Source organism: Mobula birostris, chromosome 12, assembly GCF_030028105.1.
Source record: "Mobula birostris isolate sMobBir1 chromosome 12, sMobBir1.hap1, whole genome shotgun sequence".
Taxonomy (NCBI): domain Eukaryota; kingdom Metazoa; phylum Chordata; class Chondrichthyes; order Myliobatiformes; family Myliobatidae; genus Mobula; species Mobula birostris.
This window is the reverse complement of record NC_092381.1, coordinates 65,676,960-65,698,661: the sequence shown is the minus strand read 5'-3', so window position 1 is coordinate 65,698,661 and position 21,702 is coordinate 65,676,960. Positions and strand designations below refer to the sequence as shown.

At 42.8% G+C, this 21,702-nt stretch overlaps 1 protein-coding gene across 3 annotated transcripts in view; it reads right to left on the bottom strand.

Moving 5' to 3' along the window:
- LOC140205987 (cytosolic phospholipase A2-like) overlaps positions 1 to 21,702 on the bottom strand; it is a 190,187-nt gene that overhangs the window by 88,655 nt on the left and 79,830 nt on the right. For all 3 annotated transcript variants that reach the window (XM_072273964.1, XM_072273962.1, XM_072273963.1), the window contains 3 exons: positions 21,393 to 21,541; positions 20,653 to 20,769; positions 2,349 to 2,386 (listed from right to left, as the gene is read on the bottom strand). In XM_072273964.1, coding sequence (XP_072130065.1) covers positions 2,349 to 2,386; positions 20,653 to 20,769; positions 21,393 to 21,541 — 304 coding nt within the window. The remainder of the gene's footprint in view (positions 1 to 2,348; positions 2,387 to 20,652; positions 20,770 to 21,392; positions 21,542 to 21,702) is intronic.

Here is a 21,702-nt window from a genome sequence, read left to right as displayed (position 1 = left end):
CTTTGTACCTTTTAATTATTTCCATGAAACTTTGACCAATTGGGGCAGCCGCTTAATTGGGCCAAAATGTACTGGTCCCAATTAACTGGAATCCACTGTATTCATTAAGGGTTTCTCATCCCTTCCCCAATTTCAGACATCTTTCCTCTTTTATACCCAATCAGTCCTACCCTCATTCTAATCACCCTCCTGTTCTTTTTTATGCGTAGAACACCTTGGCATTTTCTTTAATCCTACTTGCTGAGGCCTTTTCATGTTCCCTTATAGTTCCATTCTTAAGCTCTTTCCTGGCTACCTTATAACGCTCAAGAGTCCTGCCTGATCATTGTTTCCTAAACCTTAAATACGTTTCCTTCTTCCTCTTGACTAAACGTTCTACAACTTGTCCAGCATAGTTCCTCCAACCTACATCTTTTTCCTGCCTCAATGGGACAAACCAATCCAGAAGCCCATGCAAGTGCTCCCTAAACTTCCACCTACTGTATTTCCCTAAGAACATCTGTTCTCAAGTTGTGCTTCTGAGGTCCTGTTGAATATCATTCCCCCTCCTTCAATTAAATACTTTCCCATACCATCTGCTCCTATCCTTGTCCAAATAGTCAGTGAGTTGTGGTCACTCTTTCTGAAATGCTTTCTCACTGAGAAATCTGTCACCTGACCATGTTCATTGACTACTACTAGATCCTGTACAGACTCTCCTCTTGTTGGCCTGTCCACATATTGTGTTAGGAAGCCTTCCTGGACACACCTTCAAATTCAACCGCATCTAAACCTCTTATACTTTCAAGATGCCAATCAATATTGGGGGAGTTTAAGTCACACCCGACAAAATCTATCGCTTTTGCACTTTTCCAAAATCTACCTCCCAATCTGCTCCTTAGTAACCCTGTTGTTATTCTGGGACTTACAAAATACTGCTAATAGAGTGATTGCTCCCTTCCTGTTTCTGACTTCCACTGACACAGTAGAAGATCTTGCCACGATGTCCTCCCTTTCTGCACCTGATTAGCAACGCCACTCCCCCACCTCTTTTACTTCCATCCCTGTCCCTTTAGAAACATATAAAACCTGGAACATCCAGCAGCCATTCCTGCCCTTGTGACAGCCAAGTACTTTTCACATTTAAATAGCACATTTCAACCTATCCAACTGCACTTAACCCCCAATTTCTGCTTGTCCTTCCCAACAGTCTCTCTACACATTGTATCTACCTTTACACCAACTGCTTCATCATCTGACCTATCACTCTAGTTCCTATCTCCATGAAAACCTAGTTTAAAACCTCCAAAAAAACACTACCAAACTAGCCTACAAGGACATTGGTCCCTCTCGAATTTAGGTGTAACCCATCCCTTTTGTGCAGGTCCTAACTACCCCAGAAGAGATCCCAATAATTCACAAATCTGAAACCATGCATCCTGAACTCATTCTTCAGACATATATTTACCTGCCGTATCTTCCTGCTCTTACCCTCACCGGCACAGGAGCAAAATCCAGAAATTACTACCTTTGAGGTCATGCTTTTCAGCTGCCATCCTAGCTGCCTATATTTGCTCCTCAGAACCTCATCCCTTTCCCTAGCTATGTCGTTTGTACTAATATGTACCAAGACACTGGCTGCTCACTCTCCCCCTTAGGAATGCTGTGGACTCATTCGGAGACATCTGCCACCTGGGAGGCATTGTACCAACTGGGTGCCTCTTACACTTTCACAGAATCTCTTGTTTGTTTCCTCAACTATTGAATGATTGAATTTCCTGTATAAATACTACACCTTGGGCATAGTAAACCTATAAATAGGGACGGCATGTCTGCCTTCAGAAACAGTCCATGGTTAGGTTACCCCCATCTCTTGGCCCATTCCACCATGCCACATTGGGACACAGAAGCTCAACTTACAGTGCCTCAGCTTTCCTAGATCTCAGCTCTAGAGTTACAACATAACTCGCAACTCTAATGCCAAAGATCATCATTCTGCACACAAGTCCACAAATGTCAACAAACAATGACATCTTATAAGGTAAATATGTGAGAGTGAAATTTAAAAAAAAACTCATATTTCATTCGTTTTTTTCATTTCAAACTTTCACAGATCATTAATTATTACTTCACCAGAGCTTCTACAATTCCCTTCTGAAGCTTTGGTAACAATCCAAAGAAACAACGTACTGGACCATCAGTATGACTTCTCCAGGGGGCTCATGCTGCAGTGGAAGCTCACTGAACCACCGTGGAATTTACTGAAGCCCATGAGATCCAACCAAGGCAAGCCAGCAAAGGCCCAGCATCCGGCTTCCCAATTCTAACAAGTAACAAGGCATGAATTCCAGCTTTATCACAATACGTACCAAACTTCCAAGGACATGTTCAAAAATACAGTAGTCACCTGGAAAAAGATTAAGGAAATGATTAATATGGAGCATTGTGCAGCCTAGCAACTGCTTATCAGCACTCATGGAAACAAAGCTTTGATGGGAGCAGGTCTATAAATGGAATCACAAAACACACCAAATTTATAGTTGCTCTAAAATATTCTCCCTTTCATGCTGAAAAGGTGGGGCACAAACCCTGATTGCAAATCCTGGCAGGCAGTTCTGCTACAGAATGCTTCAGCACCAAGCTCAACTGCATTCATAGCCAGCATTCACACAAATATACTGTACAATAGTTGAGGCATTGACTAACTTTGGGTATCTGTGGACTGCAGCTAATGAAACTAACTGTAGTACCCTCTATACTAGTTTTTAAATTAATATGGCAGTGGGATGGGAACCCACACAGAAAAGAGGAGGGAAGTGATGCAGAGACCAAAGCTACAGTTAGTGAAGAAAAACGTAGGAGTAGAGTGCATAAAAGTAAAAAGCAAAAATCACATAGGTCACTAGATTCTAAAAGGACAATGAGTATAAGGGCACTTTATCTAAATGGCCGTAGTCTTAGAAACAAGGTTAGTGAACTTGTGGCACAGATCAGTACCAAGGCATATGATTTAGTGGCCATTATAGGAACCTGGTTGTAAGGTGGAGATGACTGGGAATTAAATATCCAAGTGTATCAGGTAATACTGAAAGATAGGCAGGAAGGCAAAGGAGGTGGGGTGGCGCTCTTAATTAAGGATGAGATCAGGGCGATTGTGAGAGACGATATAAAATCTATGGAGCAGAATGTTGAGTCCATCTGGGTAGAGATTAAGAATAGTAAAGGGGAAAAAAAATCACTGGTAGGAGTTGTCTATAGGCCACCTAATAAAAATATTGCAGTGGCAGAGGCGATTAACCAAGAAATAACTGAGGCTTGTAAGAACAGAACGGCAGTTGTCATGGGGGATTTTAACTTCCACGTAGATTGGGTGAATCAGGTTGGTCAAGGAAGTTTTAAGGAGGACTTCATAGAATGCATCTGTGATGGCTTTCCTGAGAGGCATGTTAGTGACCCGACAAGGGAAAATGACACCTTAGATCTAGTCCTGTGCAATGTGACAGGTAAGATTAATGATCTTGTAGTCAGGGATCCTCTTGGAAAGGGTGATCACAGTACAATTGAATTTCGCATACAGATGGAGGATGAAATAGTTAGATCTAAAACTAGTGTATTATGCTTGAACAAGGGAGACCACAACAGGATGAGGGAGGAGTTGGCTAATGTGGATTGGGAACACAGGCTATTTGGTAGGACAGTTGAGGAACAGTGGAATACTTTCCAAGAGATTTTTCCACAGTGCTCAACAAAAGAATATTCCAGTCAAAAGTAAGGACAGTAAGTGTGGGGAGAGCCAGCCTTGGATAATTAAAGATATAAAAGATAGTATCAAATTAAAAGTTCAAGTGTACAAAGCCACAAAGGGTAGTGGGAGACTGGAGGATTGGGAAAACTTTAAAAAGCAACAAAGAACAACTAAACAAGAAATAAGGAAAGGGAAGATAGATTATGTAAGTAAATTAGCACAAAATATAAAAACAGATAGCAAAAGTTTTTATAAACATATAAAGTGGAAGAGGGTGGCTAAAGTCAACGTAGGTCCCTTAGAAGACGATAAGGGGAAATTGTTATTGAGTGATAAGGAAATGGCTGAGGCATTGAACGACTATTTTGTGTCAGTCTTCACGGTGGAGGACATGTTTAATATGCCAAAGAATGATGTTATAGACAAAATGGGAGGCAAGGACCTTGATAAAATAACTGTCACTAAAGAGATAGTGATGAGCAAACTAGAGGGCCTGAAGGTAGACAAGTCCCCTGGTCCTGATAGAATGCACCCCAGGGTGCTGAGGGAATTGGCGGAGGTTATAGTAGACATGTTGGTAATCATTTACCAAAATTCTCCAGACTCTGGGCAGGTGCCGGCAGATTGAAAAACAGCAAACGTCACGCCACTTTCTAAAAAAGGATGTCGGCAAAAGATGGGCAACTAAAGGCCAGTTAGCTTAACATCTGTAGTCGGGAAAATGCTTGAAGCTGTCATTAAGAAAGAATAGCGAAACATTTAGAAAGGAGTGATTCCATTAGACAGATGCAGCATGGATTCAGAAAAGGCAGGTCCTGTTTGACAAACTTACTGGAGTTCTTTGAGGACATAATGAGTGCAGTGGATAGGGGGGAACAGGTGAATATTGTATACTTGGATTTCCAGAAGGCGTTCGATAAGGTGCCACACAAGAGACTTATAAATAAGATACGGATGCATGGAGTCAGAGGAAGTGTATTGGCATGGATAGTGGATTAGTTAACCAATAGAAGGTATAAATGGGTGTTTCTCCAGTTGGCAGTCGGTGTTGAGTGGGGTGCTACAGGGTCGGTGCTGGGCCCGCAGCTGTTTACCATTCACGTTGCTGATTTGAAAGAGGGGACTAAGTGTAGCGTAGCAAAATTTGCTGATGACACTAAACTGAGTGGAAAAGCAAATTGTACAGAGGATGTGGAGGGTCTGCAGAGGGATATAGATAAGTTAAGTGAGTGGGCCAAGGTCTGGCAGATGGAATACAATGTTGGTAAACGCGGGATCATCCACTTTGGAAGGAATAATAGAAGAGCAGATTATTATTTAAATGGTGAAAGATTGCAGCATGCTGTTGTGCAGAGGGACTTGGGAGTACTAGTGCATGAATTGCAAAAATTGGATTGCAGATACAACAGGTTATTAAGAAGGCAAACGGAACGTTGGCCTTCATTGCTAGAGGGGTTGAACTCAAGAGCAGGGAGGTCATGCTGCAACTATGCAGGGTACTGGTGAGGCCGCACCTGGAGTATTGTGTGCAGTTCTGGTCTCCATATTTGAGGAAGGATATACTGGCTTTGGAGGCAGTGCAGAGGAGGTTCACCAGGTTGATTCCAGAGATGAAGGGGTTAACCTATGAGGAGAGACTGAGTTGCCTGGGACTATACTCTCTGGAATTCAGAGAGAGGGGATGAATTCATGAGAAGGGAATCTTATAGAAACATACAAAATTTTGAAAGGGATAGATAAGATAAAAGTAGGAAATTTGTTTCTATTGGTAGGTGAGACTAGAACTAGGAAGATTCAGGGGAGAAGATTTAGGACGGAGATGAGGAGAAACTGTTTTTCCCAGAGTGGTGAATCTGTGGAATTCTCAGCTCAGGGAAGCAGTTGAGGCTTCTTCATTAAATATATTTAAAATAAAGTTAGATAGATTTTCATATAGTAGGAGAATTAAGGGATATGGGGAAAAGGCAGGTAGATGGAGCTGAGTTTACGGGCAGATCAGCCATGATCTTATTGAATGGCGGGTAAGGCTCAATGGGCCGGATGGCCTCCTCCTGCTCCTATTTCTTATGTTCTTATATCCTACTATGCAGGTTAAAAGCTATACGTTTAGTAGATTAGGTACTGCTGTATACTCTCTATTCTTCTTATCATCATCACACAAGTGTTGGAGTGAGTTTTTTGGTAGATGTTTCATTTACACTGAAATGACTTAGGTCACCAGTCTTCTGTTTGACAAACTACTGTGGATTGAGTTCACAACGATGCATCTACTAAAAGCTGTGAATATTGGAATACTAGCCGGATGCTGCGGATGGAAGTGTGAAGCTTACAGATAGTTTTGAAGACAGCCCTATCTATGATTTATAATATTAATTGTCCTCTATGTTAGTACATAAAATACCAAATTAATGTATTGTGGATTTGACTTGCACTCCTAAAGGCTGTGAGTACCAACCCAGACATGTTGGCATCGGGAGGAAAGGATGAAATCAGAAGGTGTGATGTTTTTTATGTAGCTTTAAAAGGAAGCATTGTCTATAACTTTGTAAATAGTGATTGCCCTTTGTGTTTAGCATATAAATATTGAGCCCACATTGGCCTAGCAGACCTTTCTATCGAAAGCGTCTCTGTCCGTGTGACGCCTGCTGTACCTTGTTGTGTTGAATAAAGAAGCTGCTTTGTATCTACCAGTAACTCTGTCTCTCCAGTGATTTCATCAACCCAACAACATTTGGTGTCAGGGGTGGGATACTTCGTGACCCGTCGTGTGGCCAGCGTTCCTAGCAGTCTAAATTGGTGAGTATTTTTCTAAAATAACACTCACACTTGGATCTGTTTGGTCGGTGGTATACGGGAACACGAGGTATCACGAATGTGGAGAGCTGAACTGGTAGATATAAAAGTAGTGTGTGCGTGTACGTGTGTTTTTTTGTGTGTTAAATTGGTTAACTTGGTGAGATGGAGCCACCTTGCTGCAAAAGGTGGTAACCGACGGTACGGTTCGAGACGCCAGAGTAGGGGCGTGTATACTCGTTCAGGGAGCGGCATTTTAGTGCATGCGTTTGCAAGTGTGATGCAAAGGGAAACAGCAGGCATCATGAGTTCAGGTATTCAAAAGTGGCAGATTGTGGAATACATACTCTGTGGTTTTAAGTATGTACTATTTAACTGCTACCCATCTTTTATATTTTGCGTAGTGTGGGAATTAGTGTGAGGATATCTCAGGGAGAGGTTTTACCCAGATAGATCTACCAGAATGGCACCTATTGAGGTCAGGCAACACCAGGTTGAGAACCCTGATGATCCGAGCCAGCCCTTGACCTTGATTATGACCATTTACAAGCCCGTCACCCCCAGGGAGAAACAGAGTATCTTGTCTGAGTTACCTTCACTTAAAGTCGCCTGTGGGAATTCAGAATTCTGGCATAAGCTCGAGGAAATGGTTTTAATTCACCAGATGCACCTTAAAAATATACACGTGTTGGTAAAAGCAAAGTGCCTGAGCAATACGTGGGACAGAATGGCCCAGAGGGTGCGGGATGGTACATGGGTAACTACTGGGAGCGCCAGTAATGAAGACAGATATCGCTCTTTTAAAGGGGAAGTGAGGCAGTGACTGGGGGGAGTCAAGAGTAGCTGGGGAACGATAATGTCAGTGACCCAGAGGGCTGACGAGACAGCCATGGATTATGTAGAACATAAATATCGAGCACATGAGGAGTATTCAGGATTGGATAATCCAGGGAGGGACGACCTAGTCTTCCTAAAAATGCTGAAGGAAGGCCTGAGCTCAGCCCACCAGGAAGTCTTAGATTTAGGTATGACGGTGGGGTCCAACTACTCTGCGATAGTTTCGTGGGCCAGTGAGATAGACCAAAGAAAAGGCAAGATAAATCGTAAAGTGGGTATAGTGGATGCAGCTGCTGTGATGTCCCGGAGGGTTTGTAACAACCAGGGCACCTAGCACAGGTATAAAACGGTAAAGGAGTTCATATGCTACAGCTGTGGCCTATCGGGACATGGCTGGAGACAGTGTCCAAACAAGAGGGGGAAAACCCAGGCGAAGGTCACGGCAGACACCCAGTCACTCACCCCATCAGCAACCAGTCTGACTGTCGATCAGATCAAAGAGCTAGTAACGGCGTCTCTTAGGGCAGAAAAGGATGTGGCAGCGGGCTCCACTGCCAGCGCTGGTGACCCGCCGATGTACACAACGGCATTGTTAGGGGGACGGCAATGCAATATCAGTATCGATAACAGACTTACCCTTACCAATAACAGGACAGGCCAGTTATATCAGGGGTGTTGGAGGGAAAACAGTAAAAGCAGAAAGAAGCGAATCGCATATACTGGAAATCGGGGAGTGCAGCTTCCAGTGTATTTCTGGGTATGTCCAAATAATGAGGGCACGATCCTTGGAATAGGCATCCTAAGGGAAGCAGGAGCTGTTACAGATTCGGGAAAGGGAGAAATACTATGGACGAGTCAGGGGCAGCGGACGGGTACAACCGACAGTATACACAACCTGCCTAGCATAGTCGCAGCTGCCCCGATCACCAGAGACTGCAGCCCGGATGGGGTCCATGGGTTACCTTGTCAGCAGTTCCCAGCTGTGTGGACTACACACAAGCAAGATTGTGGTTGAGTAAGGATAAACCCAGTTAAAATAGAGGAGGGTCTGTATAAACCTCCTAAGCAGGACCCTATACAAAATGACACACTGACCGCTGTTCAGGGTATAGCGAAGGAACAAAAACACCAGGGGGTACCCGGAGATGCTGTGGCCACTCCAGAACATAAAGTTTTCCCAGTTCCTCCGAGGGCAGACATTACTGCAAATAAGGAAGCAGGGGAACAAGAGGCAATTGAAATTGCAAGTGTGCAGGAAGAAACGACAGAAGCCAGCTTAGTAAAATTATATGAAGAGGTAGAGGCAGAAGAGAAGGAAAAATGGAGGAGAAAAGGAGCAAAGGAGGGACCAGATAGGTGCTGGACACATGGGGAGGAAAGAGTCACGGTGGCCCCACCCTGTATTAGACCGATACTACTAAAGTTATATCATGGGGTGATGCATCAGGGAAGGCAGAGCATGATCACAACCTTCCAGCAGGACTGGTAGTGACCAGGGATGGGCGGGGATGTTGAGAAATTCTGCCGCTGTTGTATCATTTGTGTCCAGCATAACCCTGGTAAGGGCAGAAAGCTACAGATGGCAAATCAGCCTCAGCCGAGGGGACCCTGGGAAAACATCCAGATAGACTTCACAGGGCCCCTGCCAAAAAGCAGGGGGAGAAGCTACCGTCTAGTAATTATGGATCACTTCACCTGGTGGGTAGAGGCTTTCCCAACAAGGGACTGCACCATCCGCACCGCCGCATGGATCCTAGTTCAGGAAATCTTCCCGAGGTGGGGAACCCCAGTTCAGGTGGATTCAGATCAGGGAGCACATTTCACGGGGAAAGTGATGAAGGAAATGTGTCGAATGCTAGGGATTCGACAACGGTTCCATGTACCCTACCACCCCCAGACTTCAGGGATGGTAGAAAGGATGAACTGAACAATCAAGAATGCATTAGCCAAAGCTATAGCTGAGACAGGAAAGACATGGGTTGATGTCTTACCAGGAATCCAGATGAGATTGCGCGCAACCCCGAACCGCACTTTGGGTCTCAGCCCCTACGAATTATTGATGGGACGAGCAATGCAACTCCCTTAAGGGGTAATTATGGGTTGCAGGAAGCCTGGGGCTTACAGGGATAGAATGACCCAATATGTGAAAGACCTTTGTAACCAGCTTAAAGTGTTGAAGGACCGAGTGAAACAACAGCAGCACATCGCTGATCAGAGAGAGCCAGAGGGAAAGGGGATAGTTCTTCCACAGCCCGGCAACCAAGTTATGGTGAGGATGCTGCCGGAAAGGCCAGGGTTTTCCCCGAAGGGGATAGGACCACAGACGGTATTCTTAACCAATGATACGTGTGTGTGTGTACAGACTCGGCGAGGCAGCCAGTGCAAACACTGGACTCAGGTTAAAGTATACGACTCACCCTCTTGTTGTTCTCACAGACAGAGTGGGGAACCAAGTGTACCCAGTAACCATGTAATTACAGAGAACCTAAGAGAGGAACACCAGCCGGCCATGCCAGACCCGACCACAGCTGATGAAAACATACCCGGAGAAAATGCTAAGGCAGAAAACGCCGAGAGCGTGGCAGGGGACACTGAGAACGTGTTGGAAAACCATGAATAGCCTGCTAAAGTGTGATGACGATGGTACTCTGTAAAGAAAGCTGGTTGCTGAAGATAGATGGTTAATTTTATAGCATAGTATAGAAATTTATTGGGAAATAGGGAGGAATTTCTGAGTTAAAGCAAAGACGGCAAGTTCCACCACTTCGATGGCATTTCAGACTGCACATGGCATCTGAAAGCAGTCACCCTGAGTCTGAGGAGCTGGGCCCTTTTCAGCAGTTGAGCCAGTGATCAACAGAACAACTTGGAAGGGGGTGCCACCCCAACCCCTTCCTGTACATCGATGAGAGAGCCTGTGAGCGCTCCTGGAAGGAGAGTTTCAGCGACCAGAGGATAAAGGGCTGAAACAAAGGAATGTGATTAAGATGCAGTCAGCCTGCAGGCACACAAAAGGAGCTGCATTCCTAAAGACTTGGAACAGCCTCTCTGCTTAACATTTGGTAGGTAATGCTAGGATAGATATGGAGGTACATAAAATTGGGGGGGAAATTTTGAGACAGGGCGTTTTTGCTGCCCTATTTGAGCAGGTCCTTCGAGGTTGGCCTTTCCTGACACAAATTTAATTTTTATCCAGGAGGGCCAATAGGAGGGACTTTGGAGTGGGTTTTTGGGTAGATGATTCGCTAACACTTAAATGACTTTGGTCACCAGTCTTCTGTTTGACAAAGTACTGTGGACTGAGTTCATAACAATGCATTTCCTAAAAGCTGTGAATATTGGAATACTAGTCAGATGCTGCGGATGGAAGTGTGAAGTTTACAGGTAGTTTCGAAGACAGCCCTATCTATACTTTGTAAATATTAATTGTCCTCTATGTTAGCACGTAAAATACCAAATAAATGTATTGTGGATTTGACTTGCACTCCTAAAGGCTGTGAGTACCAACCCAGACATGTTGGCATCGGGAGGAAAGGACGAAGTCAGAAGGTGTGATGTTTTGTACGTAGCTTTAAAAGGAAGCATTGTCTATAACCTTGTAAATAGCGATTGCCCTTTGTGTTTAGCATATAAATATTGAGCCCGCATTGGGCTAGCAGACCTCTCTACAGAAAGCGTCTTTGTCCATATGATGCCTGCTGTACCTGGCTGTGTCGAATAAAGAAGCTGCTCTGTATCTACCAGTAACTCTGTGTCTCCGGTGATATCATCCACCCCACAACAATGGGGCTATGTGAGGTTCTGACACCTGACATGCCTTATAACTTAGGGGTCTCTCACTATGCAAGAGAGCTCTATCTTTGAGATTCTTCCTGGGTTTCTGTTGTTTCCCACTGGAAAGGCCACAGATGAGGTGGTGTTGTCTTTACTGACACAGATTGACACTGTTTTCTCTCTGATCGTGTCTACCCCAACATTTCATGTCAGTGTAAAGGTGGGCTGCAAAACCCTCTGTGACTGAAGTTCAAACACAGCCTCAAAGGAAATTTTTCTTTAAACATAATCCTTGAATTTGTGATCTGTCAGCAGAAACCAAATGCATCCAAAATAAATAGAAGGGGAAAGGCAGGAGGAGCACGTTGGCACAAATTCCAGTTAAACGCATCGCAGCAACATCTGATAAGCTGCCTTGGCAAGGGAGTTAAAAATGAAAGTGACACAAAATCCACAGAGGGGCATGAATGGTTGCTATTTCTATGTTTATTATCTGTGTTTATTAAAATCCAAAATAATCAAACTGTTCGCTCTCATTCAATGTATCAAATATTGCCCAAGTTTACTTCTTATAAAAATTGTAATTGTCATTTGCTTCAACAAGACTAGTTACAAAGCATATGAAGATATTTATAGCAACACATGAAAAATGCTTATTAACTGTTCTCCCCAACGCAATTCTACTTCAGTTACATTCCACTGACCAGATTTTAACTCATAATTTGAAAACTAAATGTAATGAGCTCTTTGGACTTGTGCAGGGAGCTGGAGAGCATTGGGCTCCAACGTTTTTAGAACACCTGAGATGGTTAATTGTTTAGAGTTCCTGGTGTTTTTACTCGAGCGATTTGCTCTTTGTAATGTGGTCTCCTGATGCTTTCTGTTTAAATTTGTCAAGTTTAATTTGATAGGCTTAGGCATTCCATGTTACCTGTATTACTTAACTGGACGCCCAATTAGAGTTAATCACAAGGTCCTAGTTTTAAGAATGTTACATCTCGTGGTGTTGCTCAGCTGAGGCTCCAGCGTTCTGTTGCAAATCTTATGAATGAACACTGGTCATCGTCTCTACATTGGAGTCTGTCTTTCCTCTGCATTTAGGTTTCAATACTGTCAGTGCACATCATGACAGAAGGACCCCACCAGGCGATGGACTCAGTGAAGATTAAACAGTGGCATAATGATATCGATTAGCTTTAGATGCGAATGTCATCTCCTAAGTACACCTTCCGAGCTAACGTTCTGAAATTTTCTTGCAAACGTTCTGAGTTTCACAAATCCATGTTTCTAATCCACATCCATGTTGTGAGCTTCTCTCGTCTACCTTCAAGGCTTTCTTCAGGTCATCAACCTTTTCTCCGCCTTTCTCATTTCTGCCACTCCTGTTGCCATGCTGAGGCTTTCCTTTCCAGAATATCAGAGATATCCTCTTTCTTTAAAGGATGGGGCTTCCCTTCCTCCACCATTGATGCTAGCCTCACCCATATCTCCTCCATTTCCTGGACATCTACGCTCAGCCTATCTTCCCTTCACCTTAACAGGGGTAGAAGTCGCTTGTCCTCACCTACCACCCCATGAGCCTCCACATGCAATACATCGTTCCCTGTAACTTCCAACATCTTTAACAAGATCCTACCACCAAACACATCTTTACCTTCCTCCCCACTCTCCGCTTTCTACTGGGAGTGCTCCCTCTGTGATTCTCTTGCCCATTCATCCCTCCCCAGTTAAATCGCCCTCCTGGCACGTATCCCTGCAAGCAACAGATATACGACATCTGGCCATTCACCTTCTCCCTTACCTCCATTCATTTCTCAAGCAGTTTTCCCAGATGAAGCAACACTTCACCTGCGAATCTGCTGGGCCGGTCTATTGTATCCGGTGCTCCTGATGAGGCCTCCTCTACATTGGTGAAACTCGTTGTACACTGAGGGACTGCACGTGTTAGTCCACGGCCACCTCTTTTGCCACATTCGGGGTAGAGGAGCAATACCTCATATACCATCTTGGTAGCCTCCAACTTGACAGCATGAACATGGATTTCTCCTTCTGGTAATTTTTTCCCTCCTTTTTCCTTCCTCCCCACTCAGGCCTCTTAGCTCTTCTCCTCACCTGCTTATTACCTCCCCTTGGTGCCCCTCCTCCTTCCCTTTCTCCCATGGTCCACTCTCCTCTCCTATCAGATTTCTTTGTCTGTAGCCCTTTACCTTTACCACCCACCTGCCTTCACTTATCACCTTCTTGCTGTACTCCTTCCCCCCCCCCATTTTTTTATTCCGATGTCTTCCCCTCTTTCCAATCCTGAAGAAGGTTGTTGGCTTAAAATTCAAACTGTTCACTCATTTCCATATATGCTGCTTGACCTGCTGAGTTCCTCCAGCTTTTTGTGTGTGTTGTTAGTATCATTCCCACTATACAAATTGTCTGCATGTATTGAATTCTTTGTGGAGAAGCTGAATGAAGCACACTGCCAGAGTGAAACTATATTAGATTGGCATTGTTCATTGCTAAACAATGTGCACCATTTACTTTACACACCACTTCCTTCAGACTTCATTAAGTTCAGGATTCAAAATAAATTTATTATCAAGTACGTATTACTATTCTCCTGCCTTCTCCCCAAAACATCTGATGCCCTTATTAATCAAAAAATCAATCAACTGCTGCTTTAAATATATCCAATGATGTGGCCTCCACAGCCGTCTGTGGTGATAAATTCCACAGATTCACCACCCTGATGAAAGAAATTCCTCTTCTTCTCTGTTCTAAAGAGACATTCTTCTATTCTGAGGCCGTACCCTCTGGTCTTGTACTCTCAATATTGGAAACATCCTCTGCACATCCATTCTATCTAGGCTTATTAATATTCAGTACATTTCAATGAGATCCCCCTTCATTCTCCTAAACTCCAGCAGGTACTGGCCTGGAAACATCAAACAGTCCTTATACATTAAACATTTCATTCTCAGGTCTTACCTTGGTCTGTCCTCCCAAAGTGAAAAACCTCACTTGTCTGCATTAAATTCCATCTGGCATTTTTTAGCCCATTTTCCCACCTGGTCCAGATCATGCTGCAAGCTTTGATTACCTTCCTCATTGTCTATTATATTCCCAATCTTGTTGTTATCCTCAAATTTGCTGATCCACTTTATCACAATATCATCTAAATGATTAATACATGACAAATAACAAACGACCCAGCAGTGATCCCTGTGGCACACCATTAGTCACAGAGGCAACTATCTACTACCACTCTCCGGCTTCTCCCTCCAAGCCAAAGTTGAATTCAATTGACTACTTCATCCTGAATGCAGTCACCTAACCTTCTAAACCACGCAGGACTTTATCAAAGCCCTTGTTGAAGTTCATGTAGACAATGGACACCATCTTTTCTTCATCAAACCTCTTGGTAACCTTCTTGTAAAACTCTGTAAGACTGGTTAGACTCGATGTACTCTACACAACACCATATTGGCTATACCTAATAATGCTCTGTCTATCCAAATACTTGTGTGTTCCGTTCCTTAGAATACCTTCCAATAATTTACCCATGACCAGCGTCAGACTCACCAGCCTAAAATCACCTGGCTTATTCTTAGAGCCATTCTTAAACAACAGAATATTAGCTATCCTCCACAAACAAGATAAAATCTGCAAATGCTGGAAATCTCCACAACACACACAAAATGCTGGAGGAGCTCAGCAAGCCGGGCGTCATCTATGGAAAAAAGTACAGTCGATGTTTCGGGCCGAAACACTTCGCCAGGACTGGAGAAAAAAAGCTGAGGAGTAGATTTGAAAGGTAAGGGGAGGAGAGGGAGAAACGCCAGGTGACAGGTGAAACTTGGGGGGGGGGAGGGATAAAGCAAAGAGCTAGGAAGTTGACTGGTGACACAAAATGCTGGAGGAACTATCCTCCAGTCTTCTGGCACCTCGCCTGTGGCAAGGACATTTTAAACATCTTTGCCAGAACCCCTGCAATTTCTGCAAAAGCCTCCTGCAGGGTCTGAGGGGACAACCTGTCAGGCCCTGCGGATTTATCCATCCTAAACACCCTCAAGACAGCACGCAGATCATGACCTTGGTACTTTTTTGCCTGAGCAACTGAGACTCTGTGCCTGTCTCCTAAGTAAGTACTGATGCAAGAAATTCATTTAAGATCCCCATCCTTTCCCTTCTCTGGAACTTAAAGAACCCTGCTTTTCTTCCCCACTTTTCCCATTCCAATAGTACAGCATCAATCAAAAACATTATGTTTCTCTCTCCACCATTTATGTTGAGTATCTCCAGCATTTTGTTTTTATTTCCGATTTCCAGCATCTCCTGCAGTTTCTTGCTTTTCTATTAGGTTTTATTAATCCAATTTACTCTGAAACCGCATTATATAAAAGGCCAAAATAATTCTCATTCTTGTCTTCACTGAGAGCAATAGCTTCAAACAGAACCGTACGCATATAACCAGGCTGGCATGGAGTAGATGGGCAGAAAGGCCTGATTCTGTGCTGAAATGGTCTATGACTCTCTGTGCCCTTACTGCTTTGATCACGAAGTCTGTGTTTTTATCAAGCTTCAAAACCACTGCAGGCGGCTGCTGCTCATTATATGATTTGCCAGTCTCTGTTGCCTTTAGCAGTTCAGCCGCACTCCACGCTCAAGGAGAGGAGGCCATCTACTTTTCCTTTAGTCCACAGGTACATGCAGAGCAGATGCAGGGATTTACTTGCATTGCACGAATACGGAAACTGCCCTTGTGCCTTAGCAAATACCTACCGACAAGTGCCTGATTATAGCCCTGGAGGATCTCCCACAAAAAGAACATAGCTTCACTGGCCTCTGCTCTTCACTAGCCTGTTTAGTTTGATCTAACTTCCCAGGAAAACTCTTCAACATCTTTTGCTGTCAACAACTGCTATGTAATGGGATGAAGGTTATTTACATTTGGTACACCTTTTTAAAAAGGTACCTTCAGAGTTAGATGATGACAACCATGAAAATTTGCATGTATATATATCTCTGTGTGTGTGTGTGTGTGTTTGTCTGTGTGCAAAAAAGTGAGGCAAGAATGGCACTGGACCGCTGCAAAAATTACGCAGGAGAGGTAATAATGGGGGGCAAAAATGACTGATGAACTTTATTTCGTGCTACTGTTCACTGTGGAAACACCAGCAGTATGCCAGAGGTTTAAGAGTGTCAGAGAGTAGAAATGAGTGCAGCTGCTATTACTACGGAGAAGATGCTTGGGAAACTAAAATATTAGACGGTAGATAAGTCACCTGGACCAGATGGATTACACTCCAGGGTTCTGACAGAGGTAGCTGAAGAGATTGTGGAAGTATTAGTGATGATCTTTGAAGAATCACTAAGTTCTGAAGGACTGGAAAATTATAAATGTCACTCCATTCTTTAAGAAGGGAGAGAGGCAGAAGAAAGGAAATTATAGGCCAGTTAGCCTGACTTCCGTGGTTGGGGAGATGCTGGAGTCCATTATTAAGGATGAGATTTCAGGGTGCTTGGAGGCACATGATAAGGTAGGCCAAAGTCAGCATTGTTTCTGTAAGAGGAAATCTTACCTGACAAATCTGTTGGAATTCTTTGAGGAAATAACAAGCAAGATAGACAAAGAAGAGTTAGTAGATATTGTTTACTTGGATTTTCAGAAGGCGTTTGACAAGGTGCTACCCATGAGGCTAATAATTAAAATATGAGCCCATGGTATTACAGGAAAGATACTAGCATGGATAGAAGATTGACTGACTGGCAGGAGACAGTGAGTTGGAATAAAGGTGGCCTTCATTTGTTGGTTGCCAGTGACTCATGATGTTCCACATGGGTCGGTGTTGAGACCATTCCTTTTTGAGTTATATGCCAATGATTTGGATGACGAAATTGATGGCTTTGTGATGAAGTTTTCAGACTATACAAAGGTAGATGGAAATGCAGGTCTTGTCTTGTCTTGTCTCCCTTTCTCTTCACCATTTACACTTCGGACTTCAAATACTACACAGAGTCTTGTCATCTTCAGGAGTTTTCTGATGACTCTGCCATAGTTGGATGCATCAGCAAGGGAGATGAGGCTGAGTACAGGGCTACGATAGGAAACTTTGTCACATGGTGTGAGAGAATTATCTGCAGCTTAATGTGAAAAAGACTAAGGAGCTAGTGGTAGACCTGAGGAGGGCTAAGGCACCAGTGACCCCTGTTTCCATCCAGGGGGTTAGTGTGGACATGGTGGAGGATTACAAATACCTGGGAATACGAATTGACAATAAACTGGACTGGTCAAAGAACACTGAGGCTGTCTACAAGAAGGGTCAAAGCCGTCCCTATTTCCTGAGGAGACTGAGGTCCTTTAACATCTTTCAGACAATGCTGAGGATGTTCTACGAGTCTGTGGTGGCCAGTGCGATCATGTTTGCTGTTGTGTGCTGGAGCAGCAGGCTGAGGGTAGCAGACACCAATAGAATCAACAAACTCATTCGTAAGGCCAGTAATGTTGTGGGGATGGAACTGGACTCTCTGACGGTGGTGTCTGAAAAGAGGATGCTGTCGAGGTTGCATGCCATCTTGGACAATGTCTCCCATCCACTACATAATGGACTGGTTGGGCACAGGAGTACATTCAACCAGAGACTCATCACAGGAAGTCATTCCTGCCTGTGGCCATCAAACTTCACAACTCCTCCCTTGGAGGGTCAGACACCCTGAGCCAATAGGCTGGTCCTGGACTTATTTCCTGGCATAATTTACATATTATTATTTAATTATTTTTGGTTTTATCACTATTTAATTATTTAAGGTGCAACTGTAACAAAAACCAATTTCCCTTGGGATCAATAAAGTATGATTATGACTATGACTAGGTAGTGTTGGGGAAGCAGGGAATCTTCAGAAGTACCTAGACAAATTGGGAGAATGGGGAAAGAAAGGGCAGAAGGAATATAGTGTAGGGAGGTATATGGTCATGCACATTGGTAGAAGGAATTAAGGTGTGGAAATAGGAAGGAAATTCAAAAATCTGAGGTGTAAAGGGACTTGGGAATCCTAGAGGTTAACTTGCAGACTGAGTTGGTATTAAGAAAGGCAAGTGCAGTGTGAACATTCATTTTGAGAGGACTAGAATACTAAAGAAAGGTCATGATGCTGAGGCATTGGTCAGACCTAACTTGAGTATTGTGAGAAGTTTTGGGCCCCTTATCTCAGAAACGATGTGCTGGTATTGGAGAGGATCCAGAGGAGGTTCATGAGAATGATTCTGGGAAAGAACGGAGCAATTGATGGTCCTGGGTCTGTACTTGCTGGAATTTAGAAGAATGAGGGGTAATCTGATCGAAACCTATCAAATAGATAGAGTGGATGTGGAAAGTAAGTTTTCTATAGTGGGTGCCTCTAGGACCAGAAGGCACAGCCTCAGAATAGAGGAACATCCATTTAGAACAGAGATGAGGAGGAATTTCTTTAGCAGAGGGTAGTAGGATTCTTTCCTATGGGCAGTTGTGGAGGCTGGTCATGGCGTATATTTGAAGCAGAGGTTGATAGGTTGTTGATTAGTCAGGGCATCAAAGGTTACAGGGAGAAGGCAGGAAAATGAAGTTGACAGGAGTAATAAATCAGCCATAATGGCAGCCTAGACTCAATAGGCCAAGTGGCCTAATTCCACTCCTATATCTTGTGGTCTATTGCCATGTTCATAAACACTGCAAACATGACCCACAAATGGCACAAAGCAATTTCTAAGCCACACTCTTGACCTGCTTTCTTTGGTTTGTATCTCACAATTTCTTCCTACCTTAGAATTTTGTGACAAACAGCAATCTTGTGAAATTAACCAACTAACAAAGAAATGAACCTAGAATTGGCTTACCCTCTAACCTACACAACCGTGCAGTTAAGTGTTAAACAGAAGGCTGGAAGATTACATGAATCAAGTATGGAGATAGTCTCTGGAAATGTATCCTTGTGACTGATAAATATTTATTACAAAGCCTAAATTATATGGCAAATTGCAGTTTGTCATCAATTAGTATAAATACCATAGAATCTGAAGAAAAGTGGAATAGTTGGTTAAGTTGCTGGAGTAGCAGCTGGAATCTTAGACTAGTAATCAGAAGAAAATTTCAAATCCTACTATAGTAACTGAACCTCAAGTTAAATCTGATCTTTTATAAAAAGACAGTCCTAGTTGCACAACCTACAAAACAAATGGATTGTTATACAAATCCAACTAGTTCACAAACTTGCTTCAGGGAGAAAATCTGTCATTCTTAACCAGTCTGGCCTGAATGCACATCCAGACCATGAGTGTGGTTGAACTGTAACTGCTACCTCCAGGGACTATGAAGGATGGATGTTAAAATGTCAGTTATGTCCCTATCTCTTAAGTAACATCCCTTCTGGCTTCTTTAGCCCCCTTCATGTCTTGCTGTAACTTGCTATTTGACAAACTCCAAGATAGGACACTGCAATCACTTGCTGGCAACATTTTCACTAGAGGCAAAGCAATTTTAATCTAGATGACCAACTTTCTTTCTTCTTGATTGTGCAGATTTGTTCTGAGGGGTACTCTGCTTTCAGAGTGTGCGTCATAAAGGATGCTGATTAGGTTGCAACAGCAATGACATTTATATCAAGCAACATACATAAAAATTGCTGGTGAATGCAGCAGGCCAGGCAACATCTATAGGAAGAGGTACAGTCGACATTTCGGGCCGAGAGCCTTCATTTATATGGTGTCTTTCAATGTAACAACGCCGTAGAAGTACTATCTAATTGTTTACTGGGTGACATGGAGATTTTAGAACAGTGCTAAGTAGCCCACTAACAATGCACCATAAAAGTCTGTGATGTGTACTTTAACAGAATTTGTTTGAAATGTTGCAGGATCAAAATTACTTGATTTTTTAAATTTACCAAAATTATCTAGTTCAGAGAAATTGCATTATTGTTCCCCTAAAGCATACAGCAGCTTAATACAAGGAGGAAAACAGTAAAAAAAATAGAAGCAGCTTAATTTATTTTTAACTAAAAGACCCAAAGTCTGCATTATGAATTTTAGCTTTGAATTTCCATCCCCTTTAGATTAATCCACCTTTTGGCCAACATTTTAATCAAAGCCAGTCAACTGAAAGGTGATGAAGTGTTAACTTGATAAATCATTCCCTTATGGAAACAGGAAAATAAGATGGCCCAATAAAAACATTCAAGATACTTCAAAAAATGATACAACTACTTTGGATAGATGGCTTTAAACTAGAGAAAAAGAATTCAAATTTACAAAGCTAGGAAAAATAAGGAAATTCATAGCTGGGATTACTGTCCAAGATGAGACGTGTGATGAATTTGGCGGAGAAGGACACTGAGACAGCGAGTTTGAAGATGGAAGGGATGGTGTATTTCTGGAGAAGGGCTTAAGTGAGTTGTGATATGAAGAGGAGATGGCTATCAGAGTTCGTCCAAGATTAAGAGAGGCACTTGTATGGCATGTTATACTTCTATAATTTTACATTTGGTTTTAAAATTTTACTTACATTATTGAAGACAAAGGAAAATTCCTTTTTTCCTCCCACTTTAATATTCTCTCCAATATTAAAAGAGGTAGTGCCCAAGGTTTCATCCATCACATAATTTGCATCCATTAAAGTAATCTGAAAAAGTAGACATTAAATCTTTCATGCACAAATATCTACAGTAGTACAAGCAAGCTACACATTAAGGTAACAACGCAGCTTTTTCTCCACACTGAACTGAATACTTATTCAAGCACAAAATCCTTCTACACAATGGGAGAGAGAGGCATTGGGTCAGGTGGTTGCTGGAGTAACAGTTATTATATTAAGAAATGACTTCAGTCACAATTTATATCTCAATGTTAGGATCACAGCACAAGAAGCTTCATTCTGGGGTAAACTGATACACAACCTCCTGCATGAAGATGGCCACATCATTACTGGAACAAGATTTAAAATGGTGCCTTTCATTTGGGCAAGGAAGGGAGAAAGAGCTGCTGCCATTTCAGTTAGAATTCCAATATGTGAGGAAGGGAACAATGATCTTACATGCATTCTCATAGCAAATATTCCTGAACAACATGTCATCAGGATAATGTTCATTCAAGTAAGGACAGCAAAGCTAAAGCAATCTTTCAAGATTTTGGAGTGATCTGTTTTTCCACAATAAATGCATACCTTCATGCCTACCTTCATTACACTTAATTACATAGAATTGAACTGAATATCCAATAACTATTTTCAGAAAGAGGATACTCTACCTCCATAATATTCTTCTCGTTTGGGTCAAGAAGAAATTCAAATGTCTCATTCCACTCAGGGTTGACAACATTGTTGAGGTATCTGCTCCGTTTTCGACCCTCTGGCGCCGAGGGGATGAACAGTTCCACATAAGGGTCGGGAGTGTCAACTGAGTAGTCAGAACAGGAAAAAAAAAATCACTGCTCAAAGATGCTTACTTGCAATGGGATTTACCCCCGAAGCTTAGATCTTTTATTCTACTGTATAAATGAGGTTTGTAAATTGAAATTTCAGTTAAAAATAATGTTTTTTACAGATTAGATTAGACTT